The sequence below is a fragment of the Cricetulus griseus genome, chromosome 6 (genome assembly GCF_003668045.3).
Source record: "Cricetulus griseus strain 17A/GY chromosome 6, alternate assembly CriGri-PICRH-1.0, whole genome shotgun sequence".
Classification (NCBI taxonomy): Eukaryota; Metazoa; Chordata; class Mammalia; order Rodentia; family Cricetidae; genus Cricetulus; species Cricetulus griseus.
This window is the reverse complement of record NC_048599.1, coordinates 137,872,711-137,896,580: the sequence shown is the minus strand read 5'-3', so window position 1 is coordinate 137,896,580 and position 23,870 is coordinate 137,872,711. Positions and strand designations below refer to the sequence as shown.

Genomic DNA, 23,870 nt, shown 5'->3' with positions numbered 1-23,870 from the left:
TTAAGGCCCCTTTATGCATTCCCCTGCTCTGAGAGCCTCCTTGGATAATATAAGCTGGGGCTGTATCCTGTGTTGCACTCACCATCCTGTTTAGGGATGGAGAGGTGCTGTCCATTCCAGATTCCATTGAACTTTGATTGCACAGGGACAAGGAAGGCATCTTGGACACCCAGAGCTAATCAGCTTGTCACAGGATGTCCAAGTCTAGCACCAAGGTGGAGAGATAACTGGTCAAAGAAAAGCACGTGAGAGAGGCTGTGCTGGTGTTAGCAGTTATTGTACTGGGATTCTGTACTTTCCCGGGTCACCTTAAATGGGCAGAGCCAGGAACCAGTGAAAAGAGTGACAATGGAGCGTCTAGACTCCTTCTGGGGAGCGAGAGCGCAATTTGTTCAGAAAGGCACTGGCCCTTTGGGGAGTTCCCTTGGGGAGCCCCGAGCTCCGTTCTGTAGAGGCTGCAGGCGCGAAGACATTATCCTTTAAGGTCAAGCGTTCCGGAAGTCGCGGCTAGGGGTGCCTGGCCTCAATCATCCAGATGCCTAAAGCCGAGACCAAAGGCTCCCAAAAGTGGGACCCCAGGGCCAGGGATGCACCCAACGTAGTCAGGGAGCAACTTCTAAAATCCTGCTCCGGGAGTTCCCCAAACTTGGCTTCAGCTGCTCCTAGCCCTGGGCCCAGACCTAGCTCCAGGATGGACCCGATTCTCGTGGCAGCTTCGCCTTTCCTACTCAGCCCAAATCTCTTCGGCTATTGAAATGCAAATCCTGGCCAAAAGGTCCCGAGGGAGGCGACACACAAAGCCTGATCCTTCCGCATCCCCAGCTCAAACTTTTGGTCTCTGTAAACTTTCGAACAAGAAGTAGTCCCTAAGTGCCTGTTCTCTACACCCCTGCATGTTTCCTTGTCTTGCAAACCACAGGGTCCTGGCTTGGGACGCTCTCTCTAGCCCGAGAAGGCGCAGAGCCCACCAGGGCGCTGGGAGGGACAGGGCCAACGAAGGGGCTTTGAGTGCTCAAAAACCGGGGGCGGAGCGCGGTGGGATGGGCGGGGCAGGGGCGGGCCCCCACGGGGGCGGAGCGCACGGCCGCCCTGAGCCTCACTAGTGCCTCGGCCGCGGGAGGGAGCGCAGGGGCGTGGGGCGCAGGGCGCGGGCGCTAGGCGCGGGTGCGAGCGCAGTGAAGGAACGACCCGGGGTGCCTCGTAGCGCTGGGGAGACCCTGAGAGCCCAGCGCCGCCCACCTGCCAGGAAGGAGAGGGCAGCAGTAGGTGGACGCCCGCGGGACCGCCGGTGGTGAGCGTAAACGTCCGATCCCCGCCGGCCACCGCAAGAGGCCGCCGCCCGGGCAGCGGGCAGCGGGCGAGCAGGCATGCCGCGGCTTCTGGCGCCCTTGCTCTGCCTAACGCTGCTGCCCGCGCTCGCCGCAAGAGGTAGGCGCCTGCGAGCCCGCAACTTCGCGCGCCCTTCGGAAACTTCGGCTGCGCCTTGCGCGCGCCCTGGGTGGATGGGAGTGAGGGCACCAGCTACCAAAGTTGGGAGAAGGAGCCGGCGGACGGGACTTGGGGGCCTGGCGTCCTCGCGTGTGAGGGAGATCCTTCTCCTCAGCCCCCCTTCCGGGTGGATTCGCTTTACCCAGAACGCCCGAAAATGTTGGAAGCTCGGTGTGGAGCTTGGGACTTCGGGGCCCCGGGAGGCTCAACCCTGGCTCGCACTTGGGCAGCCGCGCCTGGGGCTCGCCGCGGGGGCGGACAGGCTGCCTGCGCCTGCTACTTTTCGATTTGAATCGAATCGGTTTTGGTTTCCTGTTGCTTCTTGGGACTATTATTTTCTTTCTTCTTCGCCTCTGGTCTGTGCTTGGGCGGATGTTGGGGCTCTGTGTTCGCCTTGCTTAGCGCGAGGTGGGGGCGATGTGCCCTGGACTCCCAGTGCCCAGTTTCGGGATCGCTGTCCCCTAGCGGTACTCAAACTTTCAAAGAGGGGCTATGGGCAGGCGGCTTGCTGCTTAGGGTTGGGGTGGGACTCACTCACTTTGGAAGTTTGAGACTCCTGCTCAGGCAGAGACTGGAACCTGCGGGGAGGGCCGGGGGGCCGGGGGGCCGGGGGGCCGGGGGACCGCCTATTTCCTTGCAGGATTCACAGAAAGGGGGACTCCTGAGGAGTCTCGTAGTGACCAACTGCACCCGTCTCCCAGTAATTGGAGGGGAGAAGTGCCTGCCCTTCTCTTAAAAGTGGGTTTTATGTGACACTCCAGCTCGGCCCTCACACCAGGGCTTAATTTCTGGAGCTCCTTAAGATGGGGGTGGGAGGGGCTTGATTAAGAGCCCTTTCCTGAGAAGAGGGTAGAATTCCTTCCAAGTGCGGGCTCTAAGACCCCCTCCCTGGGTGCGGCGGGGGCTGCCCCTGGAGATGCCTGCGAACAGGTATTGGGTGTCGGAGGAGGCGGGGCAGGTCTCCGGGTGCGGCCCCGCTGCCCCAGGAGGCGGCCCTGGCGCGACAATGGGCCGCTCTGATTCCCGGGCCGGCGCTTTGTTGGAGGGCGGGGTGGCGGGCTCCGCAGCTGTCGCTTTTTCCCACGATCGGGGGAGCTGAGTGTGGCCGCCCCCTCCCTCCTGCAGCCCCCTCGTATCTTGTGTTTGAACTGAGGCAAGGGTGGGAGACTGATCGGGGGCTTTGCTGGGTTTCTTAATCCACACCCACTTTTGGCTGTGTATGTAAGAAGTTTAGAATGTCCCAAGTCATTCAGTTCTTTCTGTTGCGGTCCACTTCTAGTGAGTGGGGATGTACACCTGCCTCCTACCCAGCTTATTATCCCTCTTCCACCCATTTCTGACTGCAACAGTGCGAGCAGAACATTGATCCCCGAAGGGCTGCCCATTGTCACCACCCCCGCCTGGCGACTTCCAGTAACTCTAGTACACAAGCACCAAGGCAGTAGTCTTCATCCACCATCAGGACCACAAGGAGTCAGCTGCTCAGAACCCAGACTGACCTCTCTTCTGACCCTTCCCTAGGCTTGAGATGCTCCCAGCCAAGTGGGACCTGCCTGAATGGAGGGAGGTGCGAAGTGGCCAACGGCACCGAAGCCTGTGTGTGAGTACCGCCCCCGAGGGGACCTGTTGCTTTTGTCAGAGCAGAGCCCCTGCCTTCTGGGGACAGAACACTGGGCCATTGTCTTCAGAAGACAGCCCAGAGGCTGAGTGCAGTCACGTGCTGACTTTTATTGGACAAAGTCTGGCAATTACTTAATCACCAGCAATTATGCCTCGTGTGGAGCTACTCTGGCCCCTGGAGGTTGGCACACTCCTCCATGGGCCCCCTCAGGCTCCTGGGAATCCATGGTACCCTAATTCTTATTTAAAATGCTTGAGAAACCGTTGTCTTTGATGGGCAGTCTGGAGCACTTACTGAGAGTTTGAGCCCCACCCCCTGACACCTGGGAGCCCTCTTCTGGGCAGGAGACCAATAAGCAGGAAGTTGCCCCTTTTTTGTTGTTTTGTTTGTTTGTTTCTAGTTTTTGCTTTCTTGGGACAGGGTCTCACTATGTGACTCTGGCAGCCCTGGCATTCACTATGCAGAGACCTTTGACTCAAGAGATCTGCCTGTCTCTGCCTTCCAAGTGGGAATGCCACCACTAGCTGGTGGGAAGTGTCTGTTTTAAGATGAGACCCACCCCTCCTTTCTCCTTGGGTTCAAGGTGAGGTTGGGAGAGTTGGAACGGTGCTTGTTGGCACTGCTGCCTGGGTGGTGGGTGTGGGTAAGCACTGGAGTCTGGTTTCTCTCTTGGCAGCTGCAGCACCACCTCCCGACTCTATGCCAGAGGTCCTCAGCCTCAGGTCCTCAGCTGTGAAATGGGCGTGACTTGGGGGGGTGGGAAGGTCTGTTCCTTGCTGGGAAATCCTTTTGGGAAGGATCCCTGCCTGGCTGCCCACAAAGACCAGTCAGCCAGGAGAAGTCTCCACTGGGGCTGGAGCTAGGGCTAGGGCTAGGGCTAGTGCCCTTCAACTTGAGCTCCTCCCTGATGAGACTAGCAAGGTGCTGGAGGCTAAGGCCTCCCCTGGAAGCTGCCGACAGAAACGGCTCCAGCCTGCATGGCGCGCCCTCATTCCAACTGCTGAAGGGCCCATCCCCTTGACAACGGGTGCTGCTGCCTACAGTACCCAGCCTGTGGGCCGCAGCCCCACCTCCCTGGCCGGCCCGCCCTGTACTGAAGCCAATTAAGCAGGTCTGTGAGCAGTTTATTGGACAAAGCCGATTGTGCCTCTGTCAGACACTAATGAATGCACACTACTTTTTTTTTTTTGCTTTTTTTGGGGGGCCCCTTTCTCCCCCTGCAGAAGCCTCACGGACGCTTGATGCCCTAAATCTTATTTCCTTCCATTCAGAGGCCGACAGCTGGGATTCAGTAGAAGGGCAGCAGCTATTGTTGGGAGGCGATTAATGCTGTGTGATTAATTATGCGTGGCTTCCCAGAATGCACAACCCCCTTCCCCGCCACTGTGCTCCTTGCTCTGCCTGCCTCACTGGCAGGGCAGGACTGAAAGTCTTACTTCTGCTTACTTCAGACTGAGGAAGATGGGGGTAGTTTCTTCTTAGCCCCACTAGGCAACGGGCACAGCCTGGTCTGCTGTGTGCCAGTCACTCGTGCTGTGCTATCTGGTAGAGCTGTACATGGGGTGCAGTCTGCTTGCTGCAGTCCTACTAGTAGCTTGTATCTTAGTATCTGTGTGAAGACCCTTCAAGCCAAAGGCAAAATGGTGCTGTACTCTCTCTCCCGCCTCCCAAACTTGGGGTGCTGCTTGCAAATTCCTTGCAGTACAAGCCAGGCTACCTAAAGAACCTTGGTGCCAGGCCTTCTGTCTTGTACTGGATCCTAAGGCCATTCCTCCTTGGCAGAAAACTTGCCTCAGCTTGGCTCAGAGTTCCATGGAGTTCTGTCCACAGAGGCACCATTGTGCTCACTCGGTAAGTCCAATGAGATGAAATAGATACGCTCACTTCTGGTCAGCAGAGCTGGAGGCCAAGGCTACAGCTAGGCCTGGCTTATGATGGGCACAGGTCTGGACTCACCAAGCAGTTTAGGAGACTTTATAGTCAACCCATGGAGGGACCTAGTTCACTCTCTGGTCTTGGGTGCTTGAGGACCCCCCTCACCCTGTTCCTTGGTGGCTTTTACATTCCCATCCCTGTCCACTTCTTCAGATGGCCTCAGGAGGCCTACCCAAGAGTTGGCCACAGCACTCATGGAGGGCTCCACCTCTCCTGGCTGAGGAGAAGAAGAAGAAGCCTCTCCTTTTCCTCAAGGGCAAGTTTGGAGCCTATAGACCTCAGTCATACCTAGCCATGACCTCAAATGGTTTTTGGCTTCTGGTGCTGCCTACTCTGAGAAGGGCCTGGGAAGGTTGGAGTCATAGGACAGTGAATTACCTTGTGAATTACCTCTTCTACCCAGATGGAGAAACTTCCCCAGAAGATGCTTGACAGGGAGTTTCAGGACTTAGGACTGAAAAGTGAATCCTTTAGGTGCCAAGTGCCTTCTCAAAAGGTTCAGTGCCACTGAGATCTAGCTAGCCAGTGATCATGTGGGAAAGGCCTGGCTTTGCACCCTTTAGACTGAGCACAGTCTGGGCAGCTGCTGTGTGCCATGGGATATTGGAGCCCTTTGGGGAAGCTTGGGGCTCACTGTGGCTTCCTTGTAGACCCAAGGTGTGCTGAGGAGGAATGCTGAAAAAGAGCTGTCATTTGAAGAGCTGGGGGGGGGGGCACCTATACACTTGAGTTAAACATGAATTCACCGATCAAAGAGCTTATAAAGGGCTGCAGGCTCTGAGCTGAGGGAGCTTAAAAATAGTGTTAGGGGGACTAAGAGACCACCTTCACCAGGAGCAAAGTCAGATGTGATGCGGGCATCTTCTAAATGCGTTTAGAAATCGAGTGAACTAGCCAGAAAAATTTGGGCTGTTGGATGATAATCTTGGGACACTCTAAATTTGAGGTCTGAGCCCAGCCTCACCATCTTTAAATTGGGGCAGATGCAGGATTGATGTCCTGGTGGTACACAAGGGTTAAGTAAGAGCTGTGAATGGTAGACACTGTAGAATGTCTGTGTCCTTTGCATGCTGTCTTGGTGAGCTTGTGAGGTTGATTTCAAGGGCCTCGTTCTCCTATATTAAGTTGGTTAATGAATGAATCCACCATCCCAAAAGTGCTATGTGGTGGGCCTGTTTGGATTACTGTTTAGGAGTGAGCTGGCTGGTTCTGAGGATTCTAGCCTGGGACATGGCTGCCTAGGACATGGCTTTTTTGGTTTCTGTGTCTGTGCTCTCACAGCACGCATATATGTGGAAGCCAGATGACAACTTTTTGCAAGTCATTTCTCTTCTTCCACTGTGAAATCTGGGGATAGAAATCAGGTAGTCAGGCTTGTATAGTAAATGCCTTTACCCTCTGAACCATCTCGCTGCTCCTTCAGACACTTTAAAGCAACTACTGTGTTCTGAGTTCCACTTCAGGTATAGCCCAGATCTGTGCCAGGACTACTCAGCATTAAGCGCCATCCAGCATGTATGTGACGTATAGCAGGTGGACCTGTCCCACCATGGCCTGACAGTCTCTCAATAGATCAGATAGTCACGCTTGGCCCTAGAGTGTCTCAGCTGATGCCATTTCCTCCCTTCCTCCACAGTATGTGTTATAGCCACATCCCTGGCCTATCACTTCCCTCCTCCTTGGTGAGGAAACAGAGGCGAGGCCGGAAGTGATTGGTGGGCTGAGGAGGGACCCAGCATAATGTCATGTGTCTTCCGTCATCTGGTTCTGCTACTGTTCCTTTGAGTCACTTGCCATCTTGGGTTGGTCCCATCCTCTCCAGGAGGAGAGCTGAGGCTGTCGTCCCAGGCCTGCCTGTCTGTGCAGTGCTGTGTCTGGCCTTCAAGGACATGAGGTTAGAAAAACAGGTGAAAAACAGCCTCACAACCTCACTTGTCATGGAACCAGGGGGGAGATATCCAGGTACTGGAACACCTGAGTAGAGGCGGGGTGTTCCATGAAGTGTCTCTGTGGGTAGCCCTACCTCTGGCCAGCAGCCAACAGTTTTTCCATTGAAGGCATAATAATAATGCTAAAAGGAGAGAGACAGAGAGCGAGCTGTGACCTCAGCAGGAAGAGGGTGGGGTAGGGCAGACAGGAGCACCCTGTTTCAAGGAACTGAGCAGGGTGTAGATAACCAGGGCTGGCTGCTGGGATCCCCAGAAACTGGATAGTAGAAGGGTCTCCACAGGGTTCCATGGCCAGAGTCAAAGGTGGAAGCTCCTCTGGGGCAAAAGATGGCTCTGGTGGTCCTTGACCCTGGCTCCTGTGATGGGGCAGTACACACTGTGGTCAGACAGGACCGGAGGGCAGTGGCAGGCTGGGCTGAGGGGTTGAGCCGTGTCGTGTGGGGAGGGATGTGCTTCATGTCTCTTCTATAAATAGTGAGAGGATGTGGCTTTGCAGTTGAGTGGAATCCACGTTGCTTTCCTCAAAAACGAAAAGGTTAGAAGCACTGGCAGAGCCGGGACTGCAATGATCAGCCCCGAAAACTTGGTGGCAGTGGGCTGGGTCTTCCCTCAGGGCCTGCCTGGTCCACCCTGTTTGTTTCATCTCCAGTTTATAGGTGGGAAAAACTGAAGCTAAGGGTGAAGAGGCTGGGGGGCGGAGGACCTAAGGCCAGCTTGCATCAGCTTTCACCTTCATGTGCAGGCGTATCCAGAACTTTCCAGACCTTTCCCGGAGGCTGAGGGGGAATCGTCACCAGCTTTAACGAGCGGCTGGCTTCAGGGCATCGTTGTGACTACGTCAGGATGCGTCTGATCCCCCTTATTTCCCAGGCAGGGCACACCCTGGCACCTGCGGCCTGGGAGACACAGACCTGCTGGTTGTGGTGAATTTGTGGTGAATTTGACTCCAGCCTCAGCTTACCCCTGTGCATGAGAGGGCCCCAGAACTTCTTTTCTGCTGTATCTAGGCTGGGCTCAGGGATAACCTACAGGTGTAAGAGTGGCTGTTCCAGGTAGCAGCACCTAGGATTGAAAAGTAGCCATGTGGCAGGGCCAGTTCTGCAAGCTGGGGCATATTTTGGCCTCAGGCCGGGGGACACCCCTATTGGAGAGGGGAGTGATTGTCAGGGTGGGAGGGCAGTGGATGTCTCTCTTGTGGCCTCACCCCACCCTATCTTGCTGTCCCAGAGCCCAGGTTCTGAGGACTAATTTGGGAGACGGGGCTTTTGGGTGGTAGATTACACATTTCGTAAAATGTGCCATTTGAGCCATGGAAAGTGCACAATACAGCATGCTTGGTGGATTGCACAACCGGCACACCTATCCAGTTCCAGACTCTTAATCACCCCAAAGGCAGCTGCTTGCCAGCCCCCCTCTCCTCCCTGGCACCCACTGAGCTGACCTCTGTCCCTGAGCCTTTGCTATTCCGTTTCCTGTGGATGAAGTTACCCTGTCTGTGGCCATGCTTTCTGAGCATGGATAATGTCAGGGTCTCCCTGGGCCCCTGTGGGTGCCCACTCTGCACTCCTCTTACGATAGATTCCAGCTGCTGGCACCATCAGGATGAGCCCTGTTCTGAGTCCTGACAAGTCCTTAAGGGGCCAGGATGTATATCTCTGGGCTTGTGCTGCCACCTGGGACTATAGGGCTCCTTAAGCAGGGCCTGGTATGCTCCCATGTGAGTTAGTGATAATGGCCTGGTGTGTCCAAGGCCCCACATTGCCCAGTGCCCATGGAAGACTCCACCATCCTCATCTTGCCTTCCAACCTGAAGGAAAATCTAGTGAAGCCTGTGTGCCCAGTGCAGGAGAGTGGAGGCAAAGGATCTTTGCTGAATGCTCAGCATGCTCTGGACCCTAGGGCAAGGCAGCTACCCTACCTAGGGACCCAGCTGAGGAGATGGGAAGCCAGGGAAGGTGGGCCACTGGGCTCAGCCTTAGTCTCCAAAGGGTAAGGCTTGGGCAATGAATGCCTTGTCTGAGTGTGCTGGGTCTTCCATAGCTTTGGGTGAGGCCCACTACAGGGTGGCATCTACGGTAGCCTGGATGGGTCTGCAGGCAGGGACCTTAGCCAGCAAGGGCAGTGTGTTGGGGCAGTAGGGAGGGAAATTCTGACGATGCTCCACTTAGCCTTGTGCTGTGGTTTCCCCTCCATGGACTGGGAGTTTTGAGCAGACCTGCTAGTCTACTCACAGGCACGGACTATTCCCTGGGAGGAGAACTAAGTTCCATGAGAGAAGAGAGCCCCGCCCTCACTCACCTTAGACATGGAGGCTACCCTCTCAGTTGTTCCTAGGGCTCAGAGGAGTGTAATATTTCCTGCAGGACTATCTCCCTAGCTAGCACAGGTGGGAGTTGACCATCCAGACCTCTGAGTGTCCCCAGTGGACTAGGGGTGGTTGGATGGATTTGGAATTTGGGGGCTGCTTTTTTTGGTGTTCCCAAGACTCATGATTCTAGGAATAGAAGCCTCTTCCCCAAGGACCTCACCTCTGGAACATGCCTTTTTGTTGCAGCTCTTCCCTCCAGCAGCTCTTGGGACAGAAGTGCTCTGGATAGGTGGCCCTCCCAACTGTCCCCTCTGTTCTCCCTGTGCTCCTGTCATTTACACCCTAGAGTGAATTAGCTAGGCTAATTCTCTTCTTCCTGCCCCCTCCCCCGAGGCTTTTAGAGCAGTTTCTTTGTATGGCACTCACCAGGTGAATTATATCCCCTTCTGAGGCATAGGTAGGAATGGCTGTCTCCAGTTATGGAACCATGCCAAATGCCGGTTCCAGTCTTGCCCTAACAGGCAGATAAGAGGAGCTGTCATTGGGCTTGTGTTGGCTTATCCTATCACCTGGCTGGGTGTCCCTGGTGCTACTGAAGTGCTTAAAGTGCTTGTCCTTCTGAACTAAGTAAATGAGCCCCTTGTCATCTGTCGACATTGCTAATTTGCTGAACAAATTCTACCACAGGTAGTGCCAGAGGCCAGTCTGCCCCAAGCCCCAGCACAGACCTGGGGAGGCAGGTCTTGCCGTGAGCACTGCCAATCTTGTGTGAGCAACTGTGCCCTGTGCAGATAGCTGAGGATTTGAGAGGTGGCTACATCTACCCTGAGAGTCCTTAGGCCTGAGCTGGCTAACAAAGGATTGTCCCTCCAAGATGATACCCAGGCACTGAGGCCATAGTTTGGCTCTGGGCCTCCTGCCTTAACACCACATGTGGGTCACCCTGTATGAATCACCGCCCAGTCACAGGGAAGCCAGGGAGCCACAGGCAGCATGGAGGCCACTGACTTTCCTAGAGAAACATCTGTGTTTAATCAAGTTCAGGAAGAAAGCTGGGGCAGCAGCCCACTCCCTGGAGCAGGTTTTCCCACGGCCCAGAATTGTTAGTGCACACGTGTGTGTGTGTGTGTGTGTGTGTGTGTGTGTGTGGTGTTGTAGTTGTTTATGTGAGTGCTTGTGTGTGAGGGTGCATGGGAGTGGGAGGAGACAAAGTTAGCAGCGGCTTTCTTTCCTCCACCATGCTCCCTCCATCTTCATTTTTTTGTGATAGTGTTTCTCACTGAACCTGAAGCCCATCAGTTCAGCTGGACAGACAGCCATTGGTCTTCCGGGATCCTTCCCCTATGGTCTCTCCTTAGAATGTTAGAGCTACAGTAACATGCCAACACACACAAAATTTTACCTGGGTTCTGGGGATTTGAACTTAGGTCTTTGTGCTTACACAGCAGGTGCTTTGCCTACTGAGTCAATATTTTATGTGTGTGTTCATGTGTGTTTCTCTGTTTTTGGCATGTGTATGGAGGCCAGAGGTCAACACTAGGTATCCTCTATTATACACCATCTTATTTTTGTTTTTATAAAAGAGTCGCTCACAGAACTCACCGATTCAGCTGGACTGGTTGGCCAATAAGTCCCAAGGATCCTCTTGTCTCCACTTCCCCACTGCTAGGATTACAACTGTGTGCCACCATTCTTGGCTTATGTGGGTGCTGAGGGTTGATCTTAGGTCCTCATGCTTGCTCAGCAAATAATTCACTGATGGAGCCAGTGACCGGTGTCATTAAAAGTACATTTACAGATGCAGTTCTTGGTGTGCGGTGTCCCCTGTAGGCCCTGTATGTATAGGCCAGATCCCAGAGAGAACCCAGGGGAAGCAGCTCACACTGGGGCCAGCTCACACTGGCCTGAGAGCCTGCCTGCTCCAGGCTCTCAGGCCATTGCTCTGCATGAGAAGGAATGTGGGTGGTAAAAGCTGGAGAGATCACCCAGGTCTGAAGAGCAGCAGCAGCTCGGGCCTCGGGCTTGGGGACCTGCCTCCCACCATTTCCTCTTGGTTTCGATTCTTAGTGAACGGAAACAGCATAGTTACTGGAAATGAGAGGTTTGGGGGGAAAGCGGGGCTTCCAGTGTTTGTGCTTTGCCCTGAGGTGCCTGGGGTAGGGGCAGATGCTATCTGTGCACTTGACCCTCTCTCTGCTGCTTCATGGATCTCTGTTTCATGTGTGGGCCTGGTTGATCGTGGCTTCTAGTGGCTGGTCCTGTGATGTGGGGCTTTCCTCCCTTACTTCCTCTTCTAAGGGTCAGACAAGGGTGACCACAACTCTGTCTCAGAGTCTGATAGTCAAGACCAGGTGGGGCTGTGTCCCAGGGACTGTGATATGATAGGTCAGGCCATGGCTGCATCCTATCTTCATGGTCCAGAGTCTGTGGTGTTGGCAGCTGGGCTAAGCTAGGTGGTCTAGTTAGATGGACTGGGGCAGGCGTGGGGCCAGGTGGGTAGCCCTAGGTTTCTAAGACCTGGCTCACAGTTTTCAGAACCGGCAGTGCAGGCAGAATTCCCTCCCCTCCTGTACTCTGGACTTGGCCTCTGAGCTAGCATATCTCCTTCTAGCACCCTGTTCCATTAGCCTGTGCCTACCTGGTCAAAGCTCAGATAGAGGATGTTTCCTTTAGACTTGGGGCTGCAACGACAGTCTCACACTTCCTCTTCATATGGCAGGACCCAATTCTTTGTGGTGAGTGGAGGATCCCATGGGGCTATTGATGCTAAAGGTGATGGCTGGCCTTCCTGCTGATGTATTGGGCTTCATTTGTCTTTGGGGTCTCACTGTGTTATCATGAAGCTGATGAAAGTGCTGGGTTGACCTTGGACGGCTCTGACTTAATGAGGGCATGTTCTTTTTGTTTTTTTCAACCCCAGCTAGGGCTTGGGGGGGGGGGGTCACAGGGATGTCAGTGAACTGATGCTTGAGAAGAGGCCAGGCAGGCTAGAGAGATGGTTCAGCCATTAAGGCGAGGCTCACAAACAAAAATATAAGAGAAGAGGCCTGGCATGGGGGAATCAGTGTCCAAAGGCACAGAGGGTCCAGAACCTGCAAGCCCAAATCTTGCCCTATACCAACTGCCCTGGGACACCCTGGATCCCATACAGACCCCTCCCCCAGAGCTCCCACTCTTCTCTGGACCCCTTCTGCAGCCATATGCAGGGCATTCTCAGTTGGCTCTCCCTCTCCTCTAGAATTTACTGTGTCCTGAGGCAGAGTGAGAGTTTCTCATGGAGGGTACACTGTGAGACTTTTTGTGACCAGGAATGGGATGCGGCCTAGCTCTCTGTTGGGGTGTGGGGACCTCCCTGGCAGGGGAATTCTTTTCTTGTTGGAAAACATTTGGCTGGGGTGGGAGCTGCTGAGTTTTGAAGGTAGGAGTGACCTCTGGGGCCCCCACCAAAGCTGCAGTCTGCACTTCAGCCAGTCATCCAAAGGATTCACTGAAGGCGGGTTTCCTGGGAGCCCCTGGAAGAATGCAGCCAAGGTCTGTCTCTCTTTGTCTGCCCAGCAGCCGGTGGCTCTGCCCCAGTGGGTAGCTGGACATGGGCTTCACTGCCACATCTTCAGTGCCCACAGTTGGGAAGAATGGCCACAGGGATGGCATTGGGTGACCCTTCTACTAGGAGGGTCCTGAGGAGTTTGGAGAAGCTAGGAGTTTTGAGATTTCTCTTGCAGTGGCAGGGGCCTCTCAATTCCTGGGTGTCTCACTAAGAACCCTGCCACCTTCCTAGGAGTTTTGTTGCAGCCAAATTCCTCCATTGTGTGCTTTGCCTTTTCTTTCTTGGAGATCAGGTGATCAGGCCACTCTCTAGATGGATGGATAAGGCAGCTTGGGACACAGGAGCAACTTTCCTGCTTTCCCAAGAATCCTCTGCTACTCTGCTCTGCCTGTGACTGTTCTCTGAGCCAAGGCTGGTCCATCATGGATAGCAGGAATTAAGTATTATAGAATCTGGGGTGTGTGTACAGAACCTAAGCCTCTGTCTTCCCATCTGTAAAATGGGCCTAGCCCACCTCTAGGACTGTAGTAAGGGTCTAGTGAGGTGAAGCTTCTAACATCCAAGGACTGGTTTAGCCAGGAGAGAGTATGTCCTCTCTTTTGGACCTGGGGAGGAAAACAGAGTAGCTCCTGGGCAGCCCCCACACCATCTTTACACTTACTTGGGAAAGCAGAGATGGGCAGGTATCATACTGCTTCTGGCTTTGTCATAGAGCTCAGTGTGGGGTGTCTGACTTCATCTTGCTCTGGACTAAGCCCTTCTCTCTTTGCTTAGCCTGAGCAGCTGTATGTGCAGGGCTGAGCTGCACAGACCAGAGAGGCCTGTAGTTATTGGCTGTGGCCATCCCTAGACTCCCCTGGTACTGCTGCATACACAGAGGCTTGTCCCTGTGAGACCCAGGATCATTCAGAGTGGCTGGTAGGCAGTGTGGTGTACCAAATTCCTAGCCTTGCCTGAAACTTGGGGCTCTTTGTGTTTTGGGAAGATCAAGCAGGAAACTGTCCCCAGTGGAAGCAGGAGCTTTGGCAGGTGTTTTTCACACCCTAGCAATGACCTCTGCTTCCTGGTGACCCCAGTTTGCTGGGTGATGCTTTCACCAGTGGTGGAAGGGGTAGGTTGGGTGGGGTCTCCCACCATCCCTGCTCCCATGGGTCACCACTTCCCACAGACCAACTCCAGGAAATTATTTGATTGCCCCTCCCCCAGGAGCCTTTTGGTCCCCTCAAAGGGGCCTTCACAGGCAGCAGCCAGGGGCATTGTTTTCCCTGTAGTGGGAATGGTGGCTTCCCTGGAGGGCAGGTTCCAACCTCAACTGTCTCCCACACAAAGGGTTTCCCTGAGCCAGGCCAGGAAGCGGGTGCTTTTCCTGAGCTTCCTTTTCTAGCATATTTTAAACCACCCAAGGATGCAACTGGGGGGAAAGATTTGAAGACAAAAGAGCTGAGTGTGCTGGGAGTGGTTCTTTGAGCTGGAAAGCCTGGACCCTGGCTTCGATCCTGGCTGGCACCTGTAGCCACCTGTAGACATGCTCCACCTGCCCCAGCTGTGACCCACTTTCTTCCTCTGTCCCCTACAGTCTGAGCAGCAGCTGATGTTTGGTGCAGGACATTCTACCTACCCACAGTCCTTCCTGCTGCTGTGGGAGCCAGTGGGTGGCAGGGCTTCAGGGGCTGGGAGGAGATCACAGTTCAGTTATTCCTGCCTGCCATCCCTGCTGGGATAGATGCAGCCACAGGTGCTGGCTGTAAGTGACAGTGTTGCTGTTCCCATTGAGAACAAGGCTATCAGTGCCTTGGGCTGCAAGGACACCCGCATGTTTGTATACCTCATCCAGCAGGGTGGGGAAGGACGCTTGGTTGTGGGTATGAAAGCAAGAGACCATGAGGTTGAAGGGGACTGTTCTCACCCCCGTGCACTGAATGATTTTCAGATAAATGTTTGGATCCAGGTGGGTTTGATAGGGAGCTGGGATCTTGTCTGCTCTTTGCGCTGAGGGCTGTGGGGAAGTGAAGGGATGGGACTGTGGTTTATAGGGGTTTCCTGTCTTTTGGACTTTGAATGGACTGCTTCTGAACCAGGGAGACTACCAGGGAATCTGCTAGGCCCTCTGTGAGTACCTTCTTTCTGCAAGGCACTGGGATTTGGGGGGACTTCGATTGGCCTCTACTCAGGGAAGGACTGAGGTCCCAGAACCTCTCTCCTGCTCCCAGAAGGCTTTGCCAAGGATGGGGCTGGGAAAACCCTACATGGTGGGCTGTTTGAGTGAGAGGTAGCCCTGGTTTGGGACCCATTGTGGGAAAGCTGGGTGGCAGGCGGCCAGCCTTACTGTGTTTTAGCTGAACAGAACAAAGTCAGGCTTTGGGGGGAGGGAATCTACCTAACTTCCTTCCTTCCTTCCTTCCTTCCTTCCTTCATTCTTTCCTTCCTTCCTTCCTTCTCTCCTTCCTTTCTTTCTTTCTTGATTCCTTTATTTACTGTACATTTGGGGTTTTGCCTGCATATGTTTGTGTGAGGGTGTCAGATCACCTGGAACTAGAGCTACAGACAGTTGTGAACTGCCATGTGGGTGCTGGGAATTAAACCCTGGTCCTTTAGAAGAGCAGCTCTTAACCGCTTGAGCCATCTCTCCAACCCCCCAAAATCTACATTTCTTCTACATTGAACCATCCCTGAGGTACAAGTGCATGGCCACCACTAGTTGAGTGGGAGCTTGCAGAACAAGGGTCTTGGTTATACTTGGGCAGCTCTAGACACGGGTAGGGAAGACTAAGGGGTGGATGAAGACAGGGGCTCCCTCCTCCACCATCACCTGGTGCCAGATACTCTTATTGGTGTGGGGGACTGAGGTGTACAGAAATGCACTGGGTGGGGAGGCTGGCCTCTACTCTCATTCTGGATCGTAGATCTGGTGTGTACTCTAGGCACAGGGGATCAGATGCCTCCCTGCAGGCCCCTGGCCCCAGAGAAGAATAAGCAGGGATCTTGGTGCTCAGACAGAGGCCTGTGCTGCCTTCCAGTCCTCAGATGGGAGTTCTTACCTGTGCAATGAATGTGTCCCCCAAGGGACAGGACCACACCTTTGTGAATCAAACCTAGCCAACCCAGAATGACAGTCCCTCAGCATCTTGGATCTGTTGGTGCCTGCTTCAACAGCCACCTCTCACCCTTCACACTCATGCTTACGTGGGTACACACACAGACACAGCTCTCTTGTGAAACTGAGGCTACACTGAGTGTTTCATCTCACTATGTAGCAGCTGAAGCAGAGCTGGGAGGGTCCCCCAAGTCCCACCCGCCTCTGGAAATGCTTTCTCTCACCTGAAAGTTCCCTTGGCTGCTAGATTCTGGGAAGCCAATGAAGGGTCCCCAGCATTGAGACCCCCACCCGCAGTCATCTCTAGTAGACCCTCTACTCCTTTCCCCAGCCTTACTTGACCATAAACCCATCAAGGGCAGGAGCTCAGGAGCTCCCACCACAGTCCCTCTGCTCCCTCCTCATTTTGGGGTGGAGGAGCTGTCATCTGTCCCCTGGGGGTGGCAGATGGCCATGTAGTTTGGAAAGGAAAACAGCACAATTTAGAATTAGTCCCGGGTGAGAGGCCACGGCAACATCTGCCTCCGGATGCTTTGGGGAATCACATTTCTATGGAGCAGCGCTGCCAGGGCGGTGGGAGGCAGCACAGTGGAAATACTGAAGCCGCCAACAAAGCGCAGGCAGCAGTTGTGGGATGACAGGCACAGGGGCCATTTGTACTCCACTGCATCTGCGGAAGCCCGCCCTCTTCCTGGGCCCCAGCCTGCCTGCCACTCACCTGCAGCCAGCCACAGTGGGACAGGTCACACCTCAGGCCTTGGTATGTGATGTAGAAGAAGCAAAGAGGAGAAAGAAGTAGGTTCCCTAAGGAAGCCTCAAGAAGGAAGTAAAGAGGGTGCACCTGCCATGGCCAGGTTCCCACTGAGGGAAGCCTTGAGTGGCAGAGCATTGCAGAGCACAGGCAATTCTCATCTTGTTGACAGTACACACTCCTGCCCTGAGGAAGTCCCACCTTTCAGTCCTGGAAGGGTCCTTCTGCTACCTTGACAGGAGGTGACTCGGGGGAAGCAGAGGACATCCTAGGTCCCTCAGGGAGGCTCTGATCTGGTGCTTAAGGACTTCCCAGTGAGTGTACACTGTTGGCTACAGCTTCCCATGCAGGGTTTAGGTACCTTTTTGTTGCTCTCAACCACAGCATCGAGGAACAAATGGCCACTGATGCTGGGGATTGCGGCCCTGGCTGTAGCCCAGCTGTGACCTCAAGATCCCTTCTACCATCTTAGGGACACCTGAATGCTGTGAGGAAAGATTGTGGCTAGGTGGTACAGAGGTCAGACAGGCAGGGCACAGACAGAGGAGAAGGACCTTCCAGCTTCCCCCTCTCCCCAGCTGCCCCTGAGCTAGACCCTGCCACCTGGCTCCAGGCATTTGAGGGATGGTCCATCCAGTTAGTTTTGCTGGTCTTCCAGCTGTGGTATGTTGGTGATGGTGGACAGTGGCCTCACCCTGGTAGGCCCAGCTAGGCAACATGCCTGCACTATGGTGTTCCCAAGCCAATGGTGGCAGTGCGGCGGACAATGGGCCTTCTCAGTCACCACATTCCCCCACGGAGGAGCTTCCCTGGCCACTAGCTCCCCAGCTCATGCCCCACCCGCTGGGGTTGGCGTCTGGCCGCACCCAGCAGGAGCAGCTGTCCCCTCCACAGACGCACCTGCTCCCTGATGCCCTTTGTCCATGCTGCCGGCGCCTGATTTATTGGCCATATTTTCCCCCTTTGCTGGTCCAGCAGAACACAGCCGCGCTGGCAAGTGTACATCCCGTTTAGGCGGGTTCCCCCAGTCCTCCCATTGTGGTTCCTATTCAGGGTGTTATAGAGAACATAGCCCATGGCTGCAGGGGAAGAGGAGTGTGAGCAGATCTGAAGCCTTTGGCTACATTCAGTGTCTTTACCTTAAGAAACCTGACAGGGGGTTGCTTGAGGGCTGGAGACCCAAAATGGCATTGGGCTTGCCCCATTTTCCCACCCAAGGAAATCTTCCCGCCTCTTGGAGCCTTGGTCTCACTGGCCAAGAGCTCCCTCCTCCCCTACTCTGCAGAGATGGGTGGACGGCAGCTCCATTTGGCTTTGAAGATGAAGCTCCCTCTGTCCCTCAACACCCCCTCCCCTGCGGCTTCACCAGTGGCTGGGAAAGAAAAAAACCTTTTCTCCAAGTGGGCTGAGGCCAACTCTGCCCGACAAAGGGGCATTGATCCAGAGACGAGGGCTGCTTCTAGGGGCCAGCCTCAGCCTGCAGATCCCAGGCTCCCAGCGGCCTCTCCAGCCGGTTGGTAACTGGATCCATGAGTAGCAAATGCCTCCTATGCTCCCCAAGTGTGGCTCTGCCAGAGTCTAGGTGCCCCAGAGAAGCAGGTGTGAATCTCAGTGGCCGGTCACTGGTGGGGAGGTGCCCTTCAAGGATACCCCATGCAGGAGGAGCCAGATGTCTCCCCCTGCCACACACACACACACCAAACACACACTTCCCATGCTGTGCAGGAACCAAGGCTTGAGTTAACTCCCTGGGGGAGGGGGTGATTTGTTTTCTTTAAGCCAGTTGGTTTGAGACTTTTGGCTTCTGGCAACAGATGGTCGCCGGAGTGGCCATTTTGTGTCTTCCATACCCAAGCCATGGACACAGATGAAAGGCTTCAGAGAGGACAGATGCCTCCCAGTACTTCTGCTGAGATACCTGACCCCAGGCCCCAAGCTGCCTCCAGCAGCTCTTAGTGGGGAGGCCTCTCCTGGGGCCACCCGCACATAGAGGTTTGGTTATAAATAGCAGTTGAGAAGCAAGTGGAGACCAGCAGGCTGGCTGGCACTGGAGGTGGGGAGTGGGGCAGGCTACAGCCTCCGCTTTGGGTGCTTGGGGATCAAGGGATGGTCTGTCCCAGTGGGCAGGCTGTGTTGGTAGGGGCTGTGTCTACCCAGAACCTGGCTGTGACCCCGCCATGGGGGCTGCTTTGTCAGCCAGCACGTTCTGCCTCAGAGCCTTTGCCTCTGGGAAGAGCTTGGCTTGGCTGCTCCCAGAGCCTTCTCTGGGAGTGTGGAGCCTGGAGGTGGGGCAGGAGTGGGGTCTGGGAATTTATGGCAGGCAGGTGGTTAAGGCAGTGGCTGGGGCAGTGGTGGACCTTGAGCTTGTCCCTTCCGGGAACCAGTGAGTCTAAGCATGGAGACAGGAACTCCCCACCTGTGTGGAGATGGGGCAGGCTCAGCCCACCAGAGGGCCCACAAAGGGCTGAGGAGGGCTAGAGAACGGCGCTATTACTGCTGGGCGTACAGAGAACCTGTGTCTGGAAATTTAATTTGTCCCTTGAGGGGGTGCCATTGCTGCCAGGAGTATGATATGAGGAACCTGTGTCTGGGAGCTGAGTTGTAGAGGGTGGGCGCCAGTCTGCATCCTGGCATAGCCCCCTGGCTACAGGGCAGGAACTGAATAGAAAGAAAGCGCATACACTCTCCAGTCTGCTCCGCTTCCCGCGTTTACTGTGCTATTGATGTTTGAAAGTCGAAGGAACCGTGAACTCTTTTATTACCCAGATGATGCATATTCATGACAGAAGCTGGGAGAGAAAAGCAGATCAGCCTCCCAAATGAGAGTTTCACAGAGTGCCCCCCTCCTTGGGGGCTCTGCTGAGCCTGCAGGGGCCCCTTCTCCATGGCTCTCTGCAAGTATAGACCCACAGGTTTGAAATCTTCCTGGTCTGAAATTTAAGCTGGTCTTGTCTCTACCCTGGCCCCAATTAGCAGTTGTTATTATTTCTTTTTATTGAGGTGAAGTTCACTTAGTACATGAAAGTACCTGCTTTAAAGTGAGCGCCTCCGAGGTACTGGTTCACGCTCCAGAAATTTCGTCATCTCAAGAACCTCTGCCCAAGCACCAAGCAGCCACTGCACCTCTGTTCTAGAACCTGATTCCAGTTGTACCTGTTGCCCAGGGTGGGAATAGCTGTGGCCATGACAGAAAGGAGGTTTGGGGAACTAACTGCCCTCTATGCCTGCCAACAGCTGCAGCGGTCCCTTCGTGGGCCAACGATGCCAGGACCCCAATCCATGCCTGAGCACACCCTGCAAGAATGCTGGAACATGCCATGTTGTGGAACATGGTGGCACTGTGAATTATGCCTGCAGCTGTCCCCTGGGTTTCTCTGGGCCCCTCTGCCTGACACCTCTGGACAATGCCTGCCTAGCCAACCCCTGCCGCAACGGGGGCACCTGTGACCTGCTCACTCTCACAGAATACAAGTGCCGTTGTCCCCCAGGATGGTCAGGTAAGGGCTGTAAGAAGGCTGTGAGCTTCATGGCTGGGACCCTTATAATAGTCCAGGATACCATACTATCCATGTTGACTTGAGATACTCTGGTATGCCACACTTTCTCCTGGCTCAGAGATAAGCAGAGATCGACTATCTAGAAAAATCTTGGTTAGGAACTCTGGCCCTTTTCCAGCCCTGAACTGTCTGGTTTTTGGCTGCACTATCCCAGAACCCCGAACCCTCACTATTTCTGTGAGCAAAGGGGGAGCCCTCCTGCAGCCCTGGTCTTACTCTCTCCTTGCGAGGATGCTTTGAGCTGCCATTGGTTATATATGTGGGGTCCAGGAGACAGCTAGGTACAAATTTTAGGCTACCCGTTCCTACTCCTATCTCTGTCCTTGGGCAGTCACTTGGTCTCTTGTAATCTCCAGTCCTCTGTGTGTAGAAAGATGTTCACATTTTGCAGCAGGTACTTATAATCATCCCTTGTTGGTGCCTCCATGATGTCCAAATCTGCCATGGGCTCATAGGGAGGCCCTGGCTACAGCTGACCTTCTCTTCCCTCCACCCCCCAGGAAAGTCATGTCAGCAAGCTGACCCATGTGCCTCCAACCCCTGTGCCAATGGTGGCCAGTGCCTGCCCTTTGAGTCTTCATACATCTGTGGCTGCCCACCTGGCTTCCATGGCCCCACCTGCAGGCAAGATGTTAACGAGTGCAGCCAAAACCCTGGGCTGTGCCGCCACGGAGGCACCTGCCACAATGAGATCGGCTCCTATCGCTGTGTCTGCCGTGCCACCCATACTGGTCCCCACTGTGAACTACCCTACGTGCCCTGCAGCCCCTCACCCTGCCAGAACGGGGGCACCTGCCGCCCTACAGGAGATACCACCCACGAGTGCGCCTGTCTGCCAGGTAGGTCCCATCTCAGTGTGCTGGCCTCTGGTCTGGATGTTTATAGCCGTGCATGTTCAGTTGTCAAGCCAGATGGGCGCAGAAAAGGGATCATACCCTTTGTGGAGGGAGTAGAGGAGGAAGTTTGGAGAAGGCCAGCAGCAGAGAGCTTGGCAGACTGGGCATGGTTCTCAGGAGCAGGTGTCCTTGGAGGGAGCCTTAGGAGTAGTATAAAAGCAGGTCCAGGGCTGGAGAGATGGCTCAGCGGTTGGGAGCACTGGCTGTTCTTCCAGAAGACCTGGGTTCAATTCCCATCATCCACATGGCAGCTCACAACTGTTTGTAATTCAAGTTCCAGTGGTTCTGACTCTCTCACCAATGCACTTAAAAAAACAAAATAGGTAGAGGTACCAGAAGCCAGGTGACCCTCTCAGTGGCACTACACACTTCAGGCCCCACTAGTCCATTTCTGTCTGGGCCATCTGCTGAGATCTGACAGCTGATTGCATGAGCCTTCTTTCTGCTAAGGGTGGCTTCCCTTAGTACTCCCTTCATCCTGAAACTCCCCTGATCCTGGCCGCCTAACACCCTTTCAGGGCTGGGGCCAGCCTGCCTTCACAAAAACTCCTGAGCTGCCTGGCACTTACATGTGAGTCTATGTATGTCAGGAGAGCACCCTGTTGTGGGCAGTCCCTGGGGTTTCCCCTGTCTGGCGGCGGGGGGGGGGGGGGGCGGGGGGCAGGGGGAGGTGCATGGAAGTTGAGCAGAAGGGCCTTGAGGACCTTAGGGGCTGAGAATTGCTCATCACTTTCTCAGCAGTGCTCTTCCCTCTGGGCTAGCTGTCTCTGCAGGGGTGGGGCCTGCTGGCCCAGCCCTAGTCCTTTCTGTTGCCTCTCTAAGGATGGTAACTCAGAGATTTGAGACCTCATCTCAACCACATACCAGGCAGTTGGGAGGAAGGGAGAGTGGGCTCAGGAAACAGGAATATGTTTGGTTGCTGGGGGTAACCTCAGGCCACCCCACCCCCTTTGCAACCCTGGGGCCACCCTACCCCCTGAAAAAGGGAAGTTCCCTTCTGCCCTGACTGAGCTTGCAGAGCCAGCCTCAAGACTCTGCGTGCAGACACTGGCTTGTGCATTTCCTGAAAGTCATTGGGCAAGCTTGGAGGTAACAGACAGCTATGTACACATTCTGTGGCTAGCTAGGCTTTCTGGAGGGCTGGGACAGAATCTTCATGCTCAGTAGGCCCCAGAGCTGTGGGTTCAGATCCTTCTTGGTGGCCAGATAAGACCTCGGGCGTTAGAACCTGGGTTGAGAGGCTATAATGGTGGGTCTGCCATGTGGGTTGGGACAAAGTGGCTTTGTCCAAGGAGCTTGTGCACGGAGCTGGCACCAATCCACCTTAGGTGGGGGGGTGGGGGTCAACTCAGGGTGCTGGGAGGTGGGCAGGAGGGGAGAAAGGGCTGGGTAAGGGCTACTTACAATAACTGGTGGGTCTCAGAGGTTGATGTGGGTCACCCCTAAAAAAACGGGACACCCAGTACCCTGCATGGAGACTGTTTCAGAGTAAGGAGAGGTGAGAATTATTTGCCCAAGTTGCTGTTGAAGGGACTCAGTCAGGGCTCAGTTATACCTATCATTTGGTCTCTTAGGTAGCCCTGTACCAGGTCCCCTGAGGGACGCATGATCTAAGGAGATACAGGGCACTAAGGTCAGGAGAGAACTCAGCCCTGGGAGCTCTGACTGGGAACTGAAGTGGCTTTGGCTCCTGTGTACCCGCTGAGCCCCACTTGGCTCCTCCATGCTCTTACAGGCCTTATTTCCCTGGAGGATGCTGTATAGGCAGCGGAGGCTCCATCCAGGCTGTGCGTGGGACTTATGCTGTCTTGTCCTCTCCCCCAACGAGATCGTTCTGCACTGCCCAGGGCACCTCCAGGCTCAATTCTAGCCCTGTCTTAGAATAAAACTCTGCACAGGCAGGGAGACATGGTGCTTGGTCTTGCTGACCCCTAGGTGGGCACTAGGCTCCAAATTGGTTCTTCCTCCACCCAGACAAGCATTTGTTCTTCACTTTGGCTTTTCCCAGCCTCCAGCTTTTTGCTGTGGTGGTACAAGCTGGTGTGGTGGAGGGGAATCTTTGTGGAGGAGCCAAACAGGTGGGTTCTCCAAGGGCAGGAGGGCTTCAAAGGCATCCCCAGAGAGGGTGTTAATTAGTAACTGGCTGCAGGTTTGGCTGTTGCCAGACTCGCCTTTCTGGGTTGATCATTGAACCGGCGGGAGTTGAGGAGATTAATAGCTAACTGGCTGCTGAGGAGGCCCTCATGAAGGCCACGCTGCAAGCCACACCTCGGGGCCCAGCCCCAGGCTAGATGGGCTGCTTTAGCCTGTGGGGGAGAGACATGTGCCCTGGCTGTGCTCTGAGGAGAAGGACTCACAGGTCCCGATTCAGCAGGCCTGCCTGGGTCCCATCACTCTGGTTTCCAGCACAGTGCTCCCAAGCCCCAGTTTCAGCTCCAGCAGCTTTAGGTACTCGTGGCTGCCACACTGGTTTAGTGTAGAGGACCCCAGGGTGCAGTCATCAGAGACTCTGTTAGAGGTTTTGTGGCAGAACTTTCTAGAACACTATGTTCCTAGATCTCTGTCTGTTTAGCCAGCCCTTTTCATGGCAACTTTGTAGAGAGGAGCTGTCACCTGTGGACACAGAAACAGGGAGGCCACGGAGGGTTAGATAGATGCCTTGTTCTGAGCAGGACATTGCAGGCCCAGCCAGAAACTGAAGCCACTTCCTCAGCAGGCCCCTAA

General features: G+C 54.7%; 1 protein-coding gene across 1 annotated transcript in view; it reads left to right on the top strand.

The window, feature by feature from the left end:
• Positions 1–1,115: 1,115 nt before the first annotated feature.
• The window catches only part of Notch1 (notch receptor 1), a 47,426-nt gene continuing 24,671 nt past the window's right edge, over positions 1,116–23,870 (top strand). The window contains exons 1-4 of the mRNA XM_027422971.2: positions 1,116–1,428; positions 3,010–3,088; positions 19,928–20,190; positions 20,751–21,089. Coding sequence (XP_027278772.1) covers positions 1,368–1,428; positions 3,010–3,088; positions 19,928–20,190; positions 20,751–21,089 — 742 coding nt within the window. The 5' untranslated portion in view covers positions 1,116–1,367. The remainder of the gene's footprint in view (positions 1,429–3,009; positions 3,089–19,927; positions 20,191–20,750; positions 21,090–23,870) is intronic.